We start from the raw sequence: 20094 nt of genomic DNA, 5'->3' as shown, positions 1-20094 counted from the left end.
GTCAATCCCCATGTCTGTAGACTAGCCACCTAATGTTGAGGTATGAGTTTTGACAAAAGTGTACTCCTGTAAAGATACAGAGTATTAACATCACCCCAGAAAGTTCCCTCATGTTCCACCAGTCAATCCCTGCCTACCCTCCCACCCTCACCATTCTTCTGAATTTTTTTCTCTTTAGTTAGTTTAGCCCTTTTCTAAATGGATTTATGAGATACTCTTCTGTGAAGGCTTCATTCACTTAGCAGAATGTTTTTGAGATTCGCCTGTGTTATTGGATATATCAGTAATTGCTTGCTTGTTTTGTTGCAGTGTGGTATGACTATTGCCCAGTTTGTTTATCCGTTCTCCTGTTGATGCACACTTGCACTGTTCCCAGTTTTTGTTTATTGCGAATAACATGGATGAATAACTTAAAGGCCCCTTGAAACAGGCAAGCAGAGTGTTATGGGAAGCATGGAAAGAAAAGAACTCTCAACAGGGATTGGGAATGTTCTGAGAGGATGGTGGTGTTTGAGCAGGAAGAGATGGGCAGCAGGGTCTTAGCCTGAACAGTAACGTTGAAAAGGGAAGCGTAGGATGTACTTGGACTGATAAGCTCTCTGGTGAGGGTGATGGACATATGGTGCGTGCATGTGGTGGAATTCATTAAGGTAAACCTATATAGTCTGTACAGCTTGACTACCTACTGAGAGATAAGGCTAGAAAAGCAGATTGGGACCCAGATGATAGAGGATCCTGGATGCTGTGCCAGGCAGTTTAAATTTAGGTTTGTAGGTGGAGAGCCATAGAAGTTTTCCCTTCCCTGCCCCTCCCCATCTCCCCCTCCATCCGCCACCTCTTCCCTTCCATTATATATTGATGTAGACTCATGGATTCCAATTTTTTTCAATGGTTTAGAATTTATTACTGCCCCTTAATTATTCTGGTGTTCACATTGTCCCAGATTTGAGCGGTGGGAGCTCTTTCAATCTAGTTCCTACGTCCCTATGGCATTTCTTGAGCAGGTTCTTACTTTCTGGTGTTGCAGGATATTTCAGGCTCGTTTTATAGCTTCTCTTGATCCTTGAATCAGCCACTTCTTTGAGGAAACCTGGTTCCTTTTAGTGAGGTATGGTATTAGAAACTAAGATCTGGATGCTAGATGTGCTCATTGCTACTGGGATGTCTTTGCTTCTAGGTCCTTTCGGTGGACAAAGCTAGGAAATATGTGCATGGATAGACACACTTACACATAAACATGTGTACATGCACATATATGTGTGTGTGCATAAATATGAACACATACACACACACTTATTTTAGAAATTACAAATGTAAACCCTTATCTCTAGTTCCAGTCCATCCCCACAGGGTTCTACCTTCCCTTCCCTTATTCTAATATTTGTATGTCTGTCTTCCAACAGCATCAGCATATTTACTGATTTGCTCAGTACTATGATACATCTAAGTGTTTTCGAAATTGCTTCACTCGTTCTACTGCAGAAGCAAAACAACTAAAGAGTTCAGGATTTGTTTGCAGTTCTCTCCCACATCCCACTCAAGATTGGGAATAATGGGTTCACAAGTTGATATTTTGCACTGTGTTTTTTATACATTTTTTGCTGGAAATCATTCCATAGTCATTCTCAGTGCATTGAGATCTTCATTCTTTTTTTTGTAACTGCTTGTGGTACTTCACTGATTGTATGTGCAATAGTGTATTCAACCAGTTTTCTATGCTTAGACATTTAGGAACTTTGCGGTATTTTGCAATCACAAATAATGCTGTAATGAATAACTTGTATATATGCATTTTTGCATAGTTGGAAGTGTATCTTCTAAATTCCTAGAAGTGGGATTGCTGGCTCAAAGAGTAAATGCCTATATAGTTTTGTTAGCCATTGCCACACTCCCCTCATAAGCGTAAGTTGTGCCATTTTGCATTCCCACTAGCAGTGTGTGGAAGGGCCCTTTCCCCATTCTTAGTAATGGAGTATGGTGCTGAGCTTCTGCTATTTTTTGCCAATCTAAAAATCTAGTGTGTGAAAAACGATATTTCAGTGTTGTTTTATTTTGCATTATGAATTGAATTGAAGATCTTTTCATGTGTTTAAGAATTTTACGGCTGGGCGCGGTGGCTCATGCCTGTAATCCTAGCACTCTGGGAGGCCGAGGCGGGTGGATTGCTTGAGCTCAGGAGTTCGAGACCAGCCTGAGCAAGAGCGAGACCCTGTCTCTACTAAAAATAGAAAGAAATTATCTGGCCAACTAAAAAATATATATAGAAAAAATTAGCTGGGCATAGTGGCACATGCCTGTAGTCCCAGCTACTCAGGAGGCTGAGGCAGTAGGATCACTTAAGCCCAGGAGTTTGAGGTTGCTGTGAGCTAGGCTGATGCCACGGCACTCACTCTAGCCCGGGCAACAAAGCGAGACCCTGTATCAAAAAAAAAAAAAAATATTTTTACATTTATAAAGTAAATTTTACATTTATAAATTCCTTATTCTGCCTGGGTTATGAGTCATAGTAAGAAAACCTTTTTCTACACCTAGGTTTTGTTGAAATTCACCCAAGTTTTCTTTTTAGTACTTGTAAAGTTACATTTTTTTACATCTGGATATGTGATCCACTGGACATTTATTCTTTTGAATGGTATGAGGAGTGGGCTTACTTTTATCCTTTTTTACTTCTCCCAGCACCATTTTTTAAAAGTTCATTTTTGTCCCAATAATTTGAGATTCCACCTTTGTCATACATTAGATTTCTGTATGCAGCTGGGGCTATTTCTGGACTTTGTATTTCACAAAGTGTTTTTAACACCCATAGTTCCAGCTGTTTTCATTAAACAGTTGTGTCTCAGAGGCTACCAGATTCCAGAGGTTGCAGTAGAGAGGAACTTTTGTGATGGAAGAATGGGTCTCTATTATTTTCTTACTTTGAATTTTCTAAACTTTCTGAAATTAGCCAAACCTTTTCTAGTCTTTAAAAAACCTTCTTTAACACACTGACTGCCCCACTAGAAAAAAACTTTTTTCCTTGGGGCCATGGTGTTTTATTAAGAAAATAGAATAAAAACTTTGAAAACAAAACTATCCTTTCTAACTTAATGAAAAATTTGTTATTTTTTATTGTTTTCTGTGTGTGAGTTATATGCACCTTGAAAAATAGTTCTTTCAGCTCCCAAAGTGAAAAGATGTGTGAGTTACATGTGCTTCACGAGGCCTCAGGCTCAAAACTAGCATAAGTTAAATACAACTCACATGGCAGTTAATGTGTCAAGACCAGGTGTGATGGCTCACACCTGTAATCCTAGCACTTTGTGAGCCCAAGGCAGGAGGATGACTTGAGGCCAGGAGTTTGAGGTTGCAGTGAGCTACGATCACACTACTGCCCTCTACCTGGGGTGACAAAGTGAGACTCTGTCTCCAAAAAAAAAAAGGACCTCATCTCTACAAAAAAAATAGAAAAATTAGCTGGGTGTGGTGGCACATGCCTGTCGTCCCAGCTACTCGGGAGGCTGAGGCAGGAGGATCACTTGGCCCAGGAGTTTGAGGTTGCAGTGAGCTATGATGATGATGATGCTGCTACTGTGCTCTAGCCCAGGAGTCAGAACAAGACCCTGTCTGGGAAAAAAACAAAACAAAACAAAAAAAACTTCTTAAAGATATTATCAGTTTTGAAACAGTAAACTTTAGCATGAATTTTTGATAGTCCCACCAAAATATTACCCTTGGTATCCTCCCCTTGCTTCACAGCTCCTCAATAAGCAGAGATGTTTCAGAAAGCTCTATAGTAGGTGTGAAGACGAGGACAAATGGAAGGCAGGCAGCCAGTCTTAAGAGGAAGAGTGCTCCAGTCTCTTTTCTGCTTCCTTTGCCTTAGAAAGTCCCCAAACCTTTTTGGCACCAGGGACCGGTTTCATGGAAGACAATTTTTTCACCCTCTTGGGGTGAGGGAGAGCTCAGGCGCTGATGAGCGGCCTGGGGGTTGGGGACCACAGCCTTAGAAAAACCACCAGGAAAGCAGTTTATTCTCCTTGTTCACATGAGGGCACTGTCAAGTGCAGTTCTCAGGTTCAGAAAAGATGTGAGGGGAGGAGTAATGTGCAGGAACTTGAATATTTGGGCAGCCAGAGATTTTATATGGAACATTTTTAAGTATTCACTTCCTAGGGTAGGCTGATAGGAGTCTGTTTGTTCTCTCTCTCTCTCTCTCTCTCTCTGTCTGTCTCTCTCTCTCTCTCACCGCCCCCCTCTCTGTGCTTGAATGGCTCCCTTAAATGGAATGCCTTGAATTTTTTTATGCTTTTCATAACTTGGGGGCTATTATGAAAAATCTGTAAGACCCATTTAGAGGAAAAAGGACTCACTGGCTATGTGGACTCTTTTTTTATCCAGCTATATTTCAAGGAACCTATTTTCTCAAGGAAAAATCAGGACACACAATGTGATTTAATTCAGCATACTAAATCCTATAAAGCTTTAAAAATGAAACTAGGTTTAATTATAAATTTTTAACAAGTCACATTTTTGGAAAAGAAGAGAATTACATGAAGGTTGGTATACTCTGTGGCTGCAGTCCCCAACCCCCAGGCTGTGGAGCTGTAGTGGTCAGTGGCCTGTTAGGAACCAGGTGAGCAAAGCTTCATCTGTATTTATAGCCGCTCCCCATCACTCGCATCACTGAATAAGACCACCTCCTGTAAGATCAGCAGTGGCATTAGGTTCTCCTAGGAATGCGAACCCTTCTGTAAACTGCACATGTGAGGGGTCTAGGTTGCAGCTCCTTATGAGAATCTAATGCCTGATGATCTGAGGTGGAGCTGAGGCGGTGATGTTAGCGCTGGGGAGTGGCTGCAAATACAGATTATCATTAGCAGAGAGATCTGACTGCACCATAAATGTAATGCGCTTGAATCATCTTAAAACCAACCCCCTGCCCCTATCCATGGAAAAATTGTCTTCCATGAAACCAGTCCCTGGTGCCAAAAAGGTTGGGGACTGCTATTCTATAACTATATTCAAGTTTTGAGCAGTGTGATAGCAGCTGATTCAAGAATTCCGCAGGCTGCTGTTACCCAGTAGGCAGTCATGAAGGCAGCAATACTACCCTCTGATTTAATGTGATCAAAACTATTATTTGTTAGAGTAGCTCTCCTACTGTGTTCTACTATTCTGTTACAATAGCTTTATCAAAGTAGAGACCAGGAATTTTCTTTACAAATTTGTTAAGCATTAAGAACAGTTTATATTTGTATGTATCTGTATACACGCATAATTTAGAACTTTCTTCTGAATAAGCTTGTCATAGGTAAACTTGCAGACTTCAGTTCATAAAAAGGTCTTTAATTTTTACACACAGGCAGCAGCTGCCCGTGTTGATGATTGCTAGTCAAGTGTTAATAGAATTAAGAGTATTAAAATATTTTTATAGACTAGTCTTCCTGTTACTCTCAACACCTTTCATGTTGTTCCACTTTGCATTTCAGTTTTACAGCCACCAGCGCAGCAGGAAAGAGAAATTTGAGTCCGACTCAAGAAGAAACTGGCCTGGAGGACAGAATATCAGGGGAGATTTCTGACACGGAGCTTGAGCAGACAGATTCCTGTGCAGAATCCCTCTCAGAAGGAAGGAAAAAGGCCAAGAAATTGAAAAGAATGAAGAAAGAGCTTTCTCCAGCAGGTTTGTATTGGATTGTGCTGAAGTTCTGGGATTGTGTACTCTTTAAGTGCTCTAGAAACTTCTATTTTGGGGGAGAAATTACAGGAAGACGTCACTTGGTGGCAAAGCCCTTGTCGTCTTCCACCAGATCAGATATTTTTAGGATCAATTTAATTTAATTTGAGGAATCCTAAAAAGCCCTGGCTTGGGTAGCATAAGGCGTGGGGTGGTTGGGGGGAGTCTCCTTGTTAAAGATGGTTATGTTAGTCTATTTTGGTAATTTTCTCTCTCCTCCATGGTTTAGAGAGTCTCCTGATGTGTTAAAGTAGCCTCAGTATTTAAAATGTGCATTTAAATTTGCAGAGAGGCCTACTCCTACATAAAATTTTCAGTAGCGGAGTTTTCACTGTTCCCAGCAAAACCCCCAGGCAACCTGGAATTATATAAGAAGCAAAGGAAACAGGAAGTTAACACGTGTTGGGAGCCTACTACATGCTAGACACTGTAGTAGGAACCTGTCCTCTCCTTATTTCATTTAGTTTTCAAATAGCCCTGAGGTAGGGACTCGTACTTATTTTAGTAAAGCAGATGCCTGGCTCAGAGTTGAGAAAGTATGCAGGTCCGCGTGCCTGGGAAGAAGCAAGCTGAAAGGTAAACCCAGGCCTGGCTGAGCCCAATCCCATGTCCTCTCTGCCCCGCAGACATGCCATGGGGGTGGGTGGCGGTCTGTGGCCTAATTCAGCCCTCGGTGCACAGATCCTACACGGTGCCAGAGCAGGAGACCAGACAGGGCTTCCTGTCCGTCAGCATGTGTGAAAGGCCATTTCCTGCTGCTGAGGGCCATCAGCCACGGCTTGGTCAGGCAGCAGTGACATGGTGATAATTGTAGCCACTGCTAGCTGAGTGCTTTCTAAAGGGCCCAGGACAGCACTTAGTGCTTGACAGAAGTTTGTTCATTTAAAGCTGTGAGGCAGTCATCCATGTACAGTTAAGAAAACGGAGGCCCAAAGGGTTATGTGACTTGCCCAAGGTCATGGAGCCCTTGAGTCTGTTCTACAAGAAAGCCAATGCTTTTACCCAGGGTTACATGTTGAGAGACGTGGACCTCGATGTGACTGTCATTATCCTTTGTTGTGCATAGTGACAGGTGCCCTGGTTAGCAGAACTGACAATCAGATCAAAGGAAGGTAGTAGTCAAGCAATGGAACTCGATTCATGCCCAAGCTAAGACTTCACCGTGTTTTCATTAATTCCTTTTTGCATGTGGCCTGATCTGACTGTGGGGAATTTTCGGAATCTCATTGATGTTAATGAAATCATAGAAGCCGCAAAAATGTGGCATATGCTTTTTATACATTGTGCTGAAGCTTAATTTTAACAGAAAACTTAAACTCTGGTTTGAAGCCTTGATTACATATGTTAGTGTCTGCTTGAATCGGGCAGCTCCCTTTACTTGCCGCTCCTCCTTTCCATAAGTATCAAGGAAGTTTTTAATCTGTAGCATCCTTACTCTTCAGATTTGATACCTGTTCCCACTGTCAAGTTGTACATGCTCAGCAAACATTAAATATTAAATGTCAGCATGACTGAGAGATCGTGCTGAGCATGGTTTGGAGGGGTGAGGTGGGGCTTTTCCCTCTTGTATTCCTGTCCTTCATATCTTGGTCTCATTTAAATTTTTTCAGTTTATTACTTCTCGGGGACAAGCTTTTCATTTCTTCCTTTTGTATTAGTATAATCTTAAAAATATTGAAATTAAAATACCTAATGAGACACTGCATTAGATTAGCTCCTTTTATAGCTTTCATCATTTTACGTGAAAACTTTCTATAAGTTATTTAGGGTTTTGAATTTATAATACTGTAATTAAAATAGAGGTTTTTTTTCTCCCATTGACAGTAAAGCTGTCACTGCCACAAGATTTGAGCTAAAAAAAAAAATTGTAGATTTTGTACTTCTTTGTCAGCACTGCTCAAAAAGAAAGGGAGAGAGAGATGTCTTGACAACTTTTAATTGAATCAGAGAACTTGAGAGAATTGGGCTTTCTTCTGGAGCACCATTCACCGAGTGAGACCTGACAGTGCAAGGTGGAAATGTAATGGATCCTTTTCACCTGGTTTGTTTTAAGTGTTTAATCCTATTAGTATCAGCAGGATGTAGGTCAGGATATCAGGTGCTGAACCTGTTGTATCTACCAATTTCGCTTGCTCAGTTACTTGAATAAGGTCCCATAACGAGTGAGAGTAAGAAGTTCATGCCCTGGTAAGCGTCTGTATTAAACTCTCAGAGGTATGCAGAGTGTACCAGGAGCCGTGGGGGCCTGGTTCCGGTGGTGGCAGGTACTCTGTTAGAGTGTTAGGTACGGTGTGGCAAAGTCTGTCCATCCAAAAATAGTTCTGAAGTGTTGGGTCTGAGCTCTGGTATTCGCGAGGGTATCCGGGCAGGTGCTCAACAGATTCACGCTGGTGGTGGGTGCCCAGCACTGGCAGAGAGGGCATGAAAGATGTAAAAGGCACGTACCTATAGGAATCCTCTGTTTTCGAAGGAGGAAATAGCAAAAACTAGGACCACAGAATATCATGTGCTACAGCAATCCTGGGACAAGTGCTGCTCAACAAATGCCACACAAAACAGTGTCATTTCTTTTCGTTGTACTTTTTAATATCTAAGATACACTACAAGTTAAGTACTAGACCCTATCCCAGATAATACAATGACCTAAATATCAGAAGAAATGACCATGTATTGATTTATATTATATGCTAGATGTCATGCTAGGCACATCCTTTAATGTCTTATCTAGTCCTTATAAACACCCAGAAGGCATAGATATCATTATTTTCCAATTATGGAGAGGAAACTGAGGCTAAGAGGTACAGACTTGTAAAGTCAGAGTAGATGGGAGGCTGTCTGGCTCCAAAGCTCATGCACTGCACCCCTCTGCAGTGGGTGACATTTGTCCAAACTATGGAAGAAATGAAGGATTCTTTACTGAGTATTTCTTACAGCTGTTCTAGATCAAAAACAATTTCCAGCCGGGACTCTCATGTGATAAAGTCATTTGATAAAAATCCAAGCAACTGCTCCCCTTTGGGGCTTCTATTTTATGTACATATTATGTACTCGGCAAATATTTTTTTCTCTTAAATGTAGTTGTTTCTATGCTGTTTTCAGGAAGCAAATATATAGTGTAAGTTCTCTTTTTTTTGATATGTGTTATGATTAGTGTTGACTGGTAGTGCTAGGTACTTTCCATGTGAGGAATTCAAGGTACATTCTTGGATTGGTACTTAAAAGAAAACAACGCTACGTACCATTTATGCTGGAATAAAATGTCTTTAAAACCCAGCCTCACCTCCACCCCCTCACTTGTTCAGAAAGTCCCAGGGCCAGCGTGGACGGTCTGATGCTGCCCAGCTGGCCATTCTCAGAGTGCTGTCGGACAGTCCAGTAGCTGGAGGTGGCATCAGCACCCAGTTAGACAGTGTTTACAGAGGCGTGCCAAAAGAAGATGCATTGACTATTCATGGTTATTTTTTGTCCTGTAAATAGAGACGTTGTTCCAAGTCTTTTTTCCGCTACCATTTAAAACAACACATTAGACCTTTAAATGTTTGCCAAGTACGGTGAATTTTATTGGAGTCTTGACTAATCTGCAGAACTTTTCGAGCTTAAACCCCTAGGGTTACAGTATAAAAATTTAGAATCTACTTAGAGCAGCAGTCGCCTCGTGCTATTATAGGTCTCGTTGAAGGTCTCAGTAAAGTCATAAACAAGACGGACAGTGGTGGCTGTCGTTCACCTGAGAGACCAGGCTAAAGAAGTCCAGCGACATCCCAAGGAGCCTTTTAATTACTATATTAAAAGGTGGTTTTCGGCTTAAACATGGCGAGGGAGGTGTGTGCTGGGCTGCCGAGGCGGTGTGCTCAGTACACGTCTGTGCCTCCCTGTGCCTGCTGGCGTTTCCCAGGACTTCCCACCGGCCGCCTGGGGGACCCTGCTTTCTTAGTGTGGGAGACCCACCCGCTACATGCCGCCTCGAGCACTTCCTAGGTAGAAACTTTATATAGCTCCCCAAAGGATCTTTCTGTATGCAGAATTCTACGCCGAGAAAAATGATATGATAGCAGATTTCCAGTGTACTGTGCACTGTTTTAGATTCTGTTTGGGATTCACCTGGGGAAAGAGATGTCTTAGCCCTCGAGCGTTTTCCCCCTTGCGACCCTGGTTAGGTGAAAGGGTAAATAAGCAGAAACAGCCACCTTTTGTGTTCACCCCCTTTTAATTTGATTTGTTGTTTTGGTTAATAAAAATAATGCACTCACCATGAGAATCTGTAAAATGAAGAGTAGAAGTTTTAAATCTTGTTAAGGTCCAAGTTATCAGCTTTGTTTTCTTGGAGTATGCCTTTGGTATTATATCTAAGAAATCTTTGCCTAACTCTAGGTTGCAAAGATTTTCTCCTATATTATCTTCCAGAGGTTTTATAGTTTTAGGTTTCATATTTAAGTGTACAGTCCATTTGTCCCCCTTAATATTTTGAAATTAAAAAAAAGAAGACTGACTTGCCAAGAAAACCCACAAAAGTATACAGTCTGTCCAAGTTAATCTTTGTATATATTGCAGGATATGGATTAAGGTTTACCACGGCAGGAGGCAGATGTTCTTAAGTATCTGTTTAAAAAGAAAAATTGTTCCTAAGTGATTCTTTGTGCTCTAATGTTAGGTCATTAAATCTGAAATGTCCGATTTCAAATTAAAAGTTTAGTTTATTATATCTCAAAACAAAAAACAGTACAATTAATCAAAGGACGCGCCTAAACCATGGACAGTTTTCTAACAGTAGCTTGTTTATGCCAGAAGCGAAGAAGCCTGGAGAACGAGTGGCGATGAAATAATGAAAGGTGTTTTCCACAGCTTATTGAGAACTGAATATTTTTCCTTGCAAGAAGTGGTCCAAAGCCTGGAAGAAGTGGTAGTGAGTTGGTGCAAGGTCTGGTGAATACGGTGGATGACAGAGAATTTCCAAGTCTACCTTCTGTAGTTTGAGCAGTGTTGTTTGTGAGATACCGTTGTCTTGCAAGCGGATTGGCCTGTCTCTATTGACCAGTCTTGGAAGTGTCCTCATCATTTCATCTAGTTGGTTGTAGTAGACATCCGCTATGATCAGTTGACCAGGTTTCACGAAGCTGTAGTGGATGATACCAGCGCTGTACCACCAAACAGACACCATTAGCTTTTTTTGATGAATATTTGGTTTTGGACTGTGCTTCGGCACTTCATCTTTATGCAACCATTGTGCCAAATGCTTGCAATTGTCAAAAAGTATCCATTTTTCATCATATGGAACATTAGGGTATAGAAATGGTTTGTCTTTATGTCATGACAGCAAAGAAAGGCAAACTTTGAGACGATTTCTCTTCGGACGCTTGTTTAATTCATGCGGAACCCAGCTATCCAGCTTCTTTACCTTGCCCATTTGTTGTAAATGGTCCAATATTGTTGGAACAGTAACATCGAACCTTACTGCTAATTCATGTGTAGGTTGAGATGGATTCGCTTCCACTACAGCTTTCAGCTCATCATCATCTACCTTGGTGTCAGGTCGCCCACATGGCTCATTTTCAAGATTAAAATCACCAGAATGGAACTTCTCAAACCATCAGTGTACTGTGCGTTCATTAGCCTCATCCTTCCCAAACACTTCATTGATATTTCGAACTGTCGGCGCTGTACTGGTTCCACGATGGAACTCATAATAAAAAATAACACAAATTTTTGGCTTATCCGTGGTTTCACAAAAATTGCTCTAAAAAAAATTTGAAAGACAATCACAAGCCAAAATTTGTGTTTGAAAGAATGAGGCTGTTCCTTCACAATAAAAAAGTGTCAGAGTGAAACGTCAGAGATACCAACTGTCAAACTTAGTACTTAAGGAAATCGGACATTTCATACTTAATAACCTAATAAAACAGGGCTATGAAAATGAGTTCTCTGTTAAGCTGACCATAGCTCCTTCCTTTTCCTCTAACAAAGACTGGTCCTTTGTTAGTCTACAGCCCTCTCTTTCTGGAAAATGCTGGAAAAAATGCTGCATGTGGCCTTCAGTCCGCTCTGATCTGGGTCTCCTATTGATTACTCCTAAATTTCTGGTCCCTCTGGGCACATCATCCTTGCTCAGCGGCTGCACATTTAGGCAGTAAAAACGAGCGTCTTTCTGACACCAGGTTGTTGTCTTCCTGGGGAACAACCGTGTTCAGTATTGGGCCACCTCATTGACAAGGGGAAGGGACCTAACATTCATTAAAAACTTATCCAGGAACTTTGCTGTATCACAGAAGTCCTGTGAGCATAAAGTAGTATTAGGTCCATTCTATAAATGAGGCAGTGAGACTTGTTCAGAGTCATCCAGCTGGCACGATGGCCAGACCTGACTTCCCTCACCACAGAGCTTTTGCTCATGCCATTATTTCTCCCTGGCTCTGCACAGTGAGGTCCTGTGGGTGCTGCGGCTCACCGTCATGCTCACACCCCCGACTAATGGCAGTGCAGGTTACAGGTATTGCAGTGCAGTTGCTTTTAGCAATTTATCTTTTTTCTTCTCAGCTGGATTTAATTTACTTCAGTTCTCTGCATTTGGCATTGTAGCTCTTACCTTTAGGATGGCTGACGGGCTACTGAAATATTTCCTTGATATGTGAATTATCAAAATGCCTTATTGATATTGATTTTCCTACAGTTAGGTATTGTGGGAATGTGTGACTGAGCAGGCCACGCTAGTTGTAGCTTCCCATGGGCCATTTGCAGTGTCCATTGGTTCCTGGGAGTAGGGGGTGTTGTTTTTTTTTTAATCATCTTTATTCCTTTTCTGACTGAACCGTGTGAACCCTTTTCATGTGGATCATACCCTGTCCATCTTCACCTCTCAGGAGTCTCACAGTCTGTATGGGGAGTCCCAGGACCTGCAAGTTCCACAGAGCCATGAGACCCAGGGCAGAAAAGTTCCAGTTTTTCCTCTCCTGGTCTCCCCATCCTAACTCTCTGGATCTTATCGTAGCAAATGATCAGACATGGGAATGCTCATGTTAGCTGGAATTCTCTCTGTGTAATTTCTTGTGTGTAGACCTACTTATCTTTAGGCATCCCTGTTACTGATGAAAGCTACTCTCAGCCCAGTGAGTTCCTAGTTTATAGGACACTGCACCCCCTCCATTTTTAAAAGTCACTTCCCATTGGAGGCATCATCAAAGACTTCTCTCCCTTTTTGAAATCTTGGAGTGTCAGCAGCTGGGAGGGACTTTGCCCATTTCTCTGCCAGCCCTGCTTTGTGACTGAAGGCATGGTGCCGCTTGTGCAGCTCAAGCCCGGTCTGCTGCACGTTGCTTCATGAATATTCTCTTTCCTGACTCAGTGCACATTCTCTGAAGTCTGGCTATCGGTGGTCCAGAGCCTAATTGTTGGCCGCTGGTGGTGCTATTGTAGAAAGTGGCACAACTGAAAAAGAAGGGCTTCTGACTTTGGGGTGGAACTGTTTGTAACTGAAGGGATTCTCTTCAGTCCAGCAAGAGGGATCTTAGGCGACTTGGCTGAAGTTGGAAAAAGCCACAAGCTTCTTTTGCCCCTTTTGGGATTTCTCAACCCCTGCTGGTCAGCTTCCCTCTGCCCCACCGCTGCCACCTGAGACTTCTCCGCTAGGTGCCAACTTCACCACAGTGCAGAGAAGCCCAGTCTCCTGGGACGCCAGCAGGGATCTTGGTGCTGTGGAATGGAATGGAATGGAATTGAATGGGAATTCAAATCCCTTCTCTATCACTAGCTAGCTGCGTGCAACTGGTCGTGTGATCTCACCTCTCTGAATCTGTTCTTGCATCTGTAAAATGGAGAGCTACTATGAACATCCACATTTTAACTCCTGTAAAATAAATAAATAGAGGCACCTAAAGCTAGGGGTGGGAGGTGCTTCATTAATCCCTCCCCCACCCCCCCGTGATGTTTTCTGTGGCTTTGCCTTCTTTTGCTGAGCGCTACTCTGCCTAGACGGGACGTGTCCTTGCACTTCCTGGTTGTGGCTGTGCAGCCAGCCCCATCTGGCCCCGTGCAAGGCTGTCTCTACAGCCAGCTGGTGGCGTTGTGTTCTCCTGGAGTGCTGTCCTCCTGTCGTTCATATCACTTTGTTCTTTCCCACCAGGAAGCATCTCGGGCAGCCCTGCCACGCTCTTTGAAGTTCCTGACACGTGGTAACCAAGACTTGAGCGAAACAAACCGCTGGTGCTGTCGCTGAGGAGGAGCCAGCCGGCACGTTTGGAAGCCATACTGTGTTGAATTTAATCAAATGTGGTATGGGAGGGGTTTGAAACCAAGTATATCTCCTGAAAGAAAACAGTTTTTATTTTTGTGACCCTGGTTTTTTTCCTTTTTAATCTAAACTGCCTGTTGACACTCTTCATGGTTGTAGGCTGTCATGAATGTGTACGTTATTAACCAGCTAATTATTTGTTGCTTGTGTGGAAACCTTTGCTGTCAGGGATGTGCTTAAGAATACACCTGATGGGGAATGTCGGCTGTGAAATATGCAAAAAGAGCTGACATTCCGGGTGCTGTGATCATGAATTTGGGGTTTGAACTCTGTCCTGCTTCGAGAGGTTCTCATCCGTCTTCTCTTCGTGCTCAAATATGGTGGCAGTTGCAGAACAAGGCTGCTGTCTCCCTGCTTCCCGCCATAGCTGCCTGAAAATACGAAGCTCTCGCGCTTGTTTTTCCAGTAGGAAGACATCCACCAGGGTCATCCCACGAAGGAGCTTACCATATGCCTCGGCCCTTGGGGCGTATTTATTTGGAGTTATTTTTCCTAAGATGTGAGTTTCTCATGGGGGGTGTATGAGTAGAAAAGGTCAGTTTCTGTTCTTACATGTGGTGGTGCGTTGGCTCTCCCGTGTCTTAGCCTGCTCGTCTCTTCTGCGTGCGTGGCAGCAGCGCGTGTGCGTACGTGTGCGTGTGTGTGTGGAATCATGGCAAATCTACAACATGCACCAGCCCTTTCTGTGTCGAAACAGATCCCAACAACAGCAAGAGTTCACGGGTCTACTTCCGTAGATCTGCTTCAGATAGATCATTGTTAGATATTTAACATTTTTGTATCGTGGAAATAAAAATAAAAAATGTATTTCCAAAAGATGAAAATTAAAGGAATTTTCATAGGACTCTGGTTCTTTCTCTTTTTTATAAGTGAATGACTTATTCACTCTCTACATAGATATATTTCTCACCCCTAAAAAAGTCTGGTAAGTCACTAAGCCTGGTGTGTTTGTGGGTTTTGTTTTTTTTTTTTCCTTTTTTTACTTTTTACCCTTTTACCTGCCCTAATGGGTCAGATCCTCAGAGCTGGAGCTGAGCTGGTGGTACGTGGCCTCGTGGGGGATGGGAGGAATTTGAGCTCTTGCAACTCACCTTGGAATTCGTGGTAGTTTGTGGCTGGAAAGACTCTTTCCCTACCAAGAGCCTCTTAACCCTTCCTCTTGCCCAGGAGTTCTGTAGACACAAAGTCACCAGCCCAGGCTTGGCAGGAAGGAGCCCCACCCCTCCTCAGCTGTCAGTGCTCCAGCTCCAGGGAAGTGGAGGGCTGCTGAAGGCGCGGAGTGGAACGAGGCTGCCGGGCCAACAGCACTTAAGGCAGACGCGAGTAGTGCCTGACCCCTCTCTTTAAGAGAAAAAGAGGGAAAACCGAAGACCATGGCTTAGCATGCTAGGAGAAAGGTGCCCGCGGCCTAACGCGCGTGCCTTGTGTGCAAGTAAGTGCAGAGCACGTGGCAGGTGACAAACCCCCTGTGCTGCGTAGGTCTCTCGAGGGAGCCGGATGGAAGCCTCTGGCCCTAAGGTGCTGACAGTCTTCACTGTACCCTGAGGTACACTCAGAACTCCCAGTGCTCCCTGCTCAGAAGGCTGTGCACGCACAGGTGCAGAGAGTGTTTGGCCTCGTGGACTGTGCTTGCATCCAGTCCCAGCTCTGCGTTCTGGGACACATTATTTATTCTCTCTGAGCCTCAGTTTCCTCAATCGTAACATCAGGGTAATAAATCTACCTCACTGGGTAGTTGTGAAGATTAAATGAAGTTATATAAAACGCCCAGTGTGCCCAAGCACACGATAAATTGTAGTTATATTTAAAGATTATGCTTTTGACCTGAAACCCTTACTGTGTCTGCTTCTATCTACCGGGGCAGACGTAGTCACAGTCACTGGGATTTGGCTGACGTGTAAACGCCCAATGGAGCTCTCATACATGCCCAGATCCCTGTCTTCCCAGCTGTCGCAAGTGACTTAACACAGGTGAGCCGGGTTGCTCCCCCTCCACACGTACACACCAGGCTTTCCTGCCATCTCGTTGGGGCATAAATCCCCAGGATGGTGCTTCTGGCTTTTAACACAGAGGCCTAGGGCTGTATTAGGACGATAGAGCTGTGGTCTGGGGGCTTCTTGAAGATTGTAGCCAGACCTGGAGGCAGGCATGGGAGTGGGACCTCTGTGTTTCACGTGCCACGTGCAGTTCCTGTCAACAACAGGCCACAGCATACACAATGGTAGGCCCGTGGGATTGTGGTGGAGCTGACAAAGTCCCATCTCCTCCCATGGGTTTGTGTTTTAAGTTAAGTGTTGCTACAAAGGAGTCAAAACGTTAAAAAAAATTGAGTTTATAAAGTAAGAATTATAACCTAAGATTATCTTATTATTGAGAGAAAAAATTTTTATAAATTTAGTGTAGCCTTAGTGTACAGTGTTGATAAAGGCTACAGTAGTGTACAGTGATGTCCTAGGGCTTCATGTTCACTCACCACTCACTCACCCAGAACAACTCAAGTCCTGCAAGCTTCATTCATGGTAAATGTTCTATAAGGTGTACCTTTTTTAAAAAAATCTTTCACACTGTTGTTTTTTTTTTACTATTCTCTTGCCCATATGTTATCGGGTTGTCTGTCTTTTAGTAAGTTGTAGAAGTTCACTACATGCTGTGAACATCAGTCCTTTGTCAGATAGTTGTTTTGCAAATGTTTCATCTAAATCTATGTCTTGCTTGTTTATTAACAGTATCTTTTACTGGGCAGAAGTTTTTAATTTTGATGAAGTCTATTTTATCAATTTTTTATATGCCCTGCCTACAAAACCGCCAAGCTTTCTTCTGGAAGATTTCTAGTTTTAGCATTTATGTTTGAGTCTATGATCCATCTTGAACTAACTGTTCTATGCAGGGCATGAGGCCCGAGTTGAGGTTCCTGCATTCCGCGTGGAAGTCTAGTTACTCTAGCACCACCTGTGGGGAGGACCTCTCCTATCACATCCCATTGGTGCTTTAGTTGAAAACCTGTTTGTCCAGTAATATGTTCAGGTCTTGAATGTGTTGGGTTTTTTTTTTTTTCCGCTTTTTTAATTGACAAATAATTACAGAATTTATGCGGTATATAGTGATGTTTTGATACCTAACAGTATATAGTGATCAGATCAAGGTAATTAGTATATCCATCTCAAACATTTGTTATTTCTTTTTAAATTTATTTTTTTTTATTTCAGAATATTACAGGGAAACATTGTTATTTCTTTGTGCTGGGAACATTCGACATCCTCTTTCTAGCTATTTGAAGCTATCTAATATTGTTAACAATAGTTCATCCTACAGTGGTATAAGTTCTCCGATATAGCTATAATTTTGTATCCTTTAACAAATTTCTCCCTATCCCTCCCTTCTCCCTGCCTTTCCCAGCCTCTAGTATCCTCTGTTCTACTTTTTACTTCAATGAGATCAACTTTTTTTTAGCTTCCACATGAATGAGAACATGGTGGTGTTTAACTTTCCATTCCTGACTTATTTCACTTAACATAATGTCCTGCAGTTCCAACCGTGTTACCACGAATGACAGGATTTCATTCTTTTTCATGCCTGAATAGTATTCCATGGTGTATATACCACATTTTCTTCATCCATCTGTGGTTGGACACCTAGGTTGATTCCATATCTTGGCCATTGTGAATAGTGCTGCAATAAACACAGGGGTGCAGATGTCTCTTCCATACAACAAATTCCTTTCCTTTGGATAAATTCCCATTCGTGAGATCATGTTGTAGTTTTATTTGCAGCTTTTTGAGGAAGCTCCATACTGTTCTCCATAGTGGCTATACTAGTTTATATTCCCGAGTGTGTGTTTTTTTAAAGTGTTGTTCTTGTGGAACAGCAGCACAGAGAGTCTCATCATTCCTGTGTGTGCAGCAGTTTCACTTGGACTATTTTGCAGCATGTCTCTTGACGTGGAGAGGAAAATGCTGTGACACTTGGTTACTGCTGAGGCCAGGCCAGGCTACCCTCTTCTGACCTGGGAAACCAGTGAGTATTAAAAATAGTTCAATCTTTTTGGATACTTTTTTTTAACCTCATGACTTAAGTTTCATTGCTTCAACTGAAATCTTCCCCCCCCCCCCAAATGATTCATGGAGTAAATCGATGCATCTGATTTTGCCGAGGAGGGGAAATAGAAAACCTAAAGGCCGGTTCGTGTTTCTCTTGGTTTGGAGCCACCCTCTCCTCCAAGTTGTCTGGTCCCTGCTGAAGTAGTTCAGTTTGTCTTTAGCTGCTCGCCCGTTTCTGTCTCAGCCTCTTGCCTTTTCTAGTCATGCTGTGAACTTGAACTTGAGAAAGCTCTTGATGCAGACTGGCCCTGGTGAAAATGCAGCAGAGAGGGTCTTTTTACATGGAAATGTTCTAGACGTTAGGTTATTAAGTAGGAAATGTCTGATTTCCTTAAGAACTAAGTTTGACAGTTGATCTAACATTTTCCTTTGACTCTTCTTGTTTTATGTTTTTTGTAAGGATACATCTGGTCTTTCAAACACACATTTTGGCTTGTGATTATTTTTCACATTTTTTAGAGCAATTTTTGTGAAGCCATGGATAAATAAAAAATTTGTGTTATTTTCGAATATGAGTCTCATCGTGGAACCAATGCAGCACAGACAGCTTGAAATACCAACCCAGGATGTGGCTAATGAACACACGGTACGTCTATGGTTTGAGAAGTTCCATGCTGGTGAGTTTAATCTTGAAAACCACGTGGGCAACTGAGACAGAGGTGGATAATGATGAGCTGAGAGCTGTAGTGGAAGCAAACGCCTCTCAACCTACATGTGAATTAGCAGCAAGGTTTGATGTTACTACTCCAACAGTATTGGACCATTTGAAACAAATGGGCAAGGTAAAGAAGCTGGATAGCTGGGTTCCGCATGAATTAAATGAGCATCAGAAGAGAAATCACCCCAAAGCTTGCCCTTCTTTGCTGTCATGACATAAAGGCAAACCATTTCTACACCCTGTTGTTACATGTGATGAAAATGGATTCTTTCTGACAATCACAAGCATTGGATAAAGATAAAGTGCTGAAACACAGTCCAAAACCAAATATTCCTCAAAAAAAGATAATGGTGTCTGTTTGGTGGTCCAGCGCTGGTATTATCCACTACAGCTTTGTGAAAACTGGTCAGTCGATTACAGCAATGTCTACTGCAACCAACTGGATGAAATGATGAGGATGCTTGCGATTAAGCAACTGAGACTGGTCAATAGAGACAGGCCAATCCTCTTGCAAAACAACACTGTTGCACAATGTTGCTCAAACTACAGAGGCTGGACTTGGAAATCGTCATCCACCGTATGCACCAGACCTTGCACCAACTGAGTACCGCTTCTTCCAGGCTTTGGACCACTCCTTGCAAGAAAAAATAATCAGTTCTCAATAAGCTGTGGAAAACACCTTTCACAATTTCATCACCACTCGCTCTTGAGGCTTCTTTGCTGCTGGCATAAACAAGCTACCGTTAAGGTGCCACAACTGTGTAATTTAGGTGCATCCTTTGATTAGTTGTACTGCTTCTTGTTTGAAATATAATAAACTACACTTTTGATTCGAAATTGGACATTTCATATTTAATGACCTCATCTTGACAACCAAAAAGAGCCCTTTCTTCTTTTTTTCTTTTTTTTTTTTGGAGGGGGGAGGTGGGGAACGTTAATCTGTATTTCATAAGAAAAGAGTGAATCCTTATGCTGATCATTTTAAAAGTAAGAACACAGGGAAATACTAAACCAGAAAGCCTGAAGCCAGGGAACCTTGCCTGGGTGTGCAAGTGCAGACTTGTGTAGGGCCCAGTGTGGAGAAAAGCCGGAGGTGCCCATGCCAGGCCCATGCAGCTTTTCCATGGAAACTGCTTGCCATGTTTCCAATACCAGCCTGAGAACTAGTCACCAGCCTTTTGACACCTGCCTCTTCCAGCAGGAGGAAGGGTGGGAGGGCAGGACTCTTCCACCCAGTTGTCCCTGCAGGTGCTCTAAGCCTGGATGGTGGAATCTTCCTTACTGGCAGGCCTTCCGTGAGCAGCAGCCAGGGTGCCGAAAACACTCAGACTGAATGTGGTTC

At 42.7% G+C, this 20094-nt stretch overlaps 1 protein-coding gene across 1 annotated transcript in view; it reads left to right on the top strand.

The window, feature by feature from the left end:
• PARN (poly(A)-specific ribonuclease) overlaps positions 1 to 14829 on the top strand; it is a 127143-nt gene extending 112314 nt beyond the window's left edge. The window contains exons 23-24 of the mRNA XM_045542636.1: positions 5469 to 5662; positions 13830 to 14829. Of these exons, the coding sequence (XP_045398592.1) occupies positions 5469 to 5662; positions 13830 to 13882 (247 nt within the window). The 3' untranslated portion in view covers positions 13883 to 14829. The remainder of the gene's footprint in view (positions 1 to 5468; positions 5663 to 13829) is intronic.
• Positions 14830 to 20094: the final 5265 nt, after the last annotated feature.

The sequence above is a fragment of the Lemur catta genome, chromosome 2 (assembly GCF_020740605.2).
Source record: "Lemur catta isolate mLemCat1 chromosome 2, mLemCat1.pri, whole genome shotgun sequence".
Lineage (NCBI taxonomy): Eukaryota > Metazoa > Chordata > Mammalia > Primates > Lemuridae > Lemur > Lemur catta.
The sequence above is the reverse complement of the archived record's forward strand: the minus strand, read 5'-3'. Positions and strand labels throughout refer to the sequence as shown.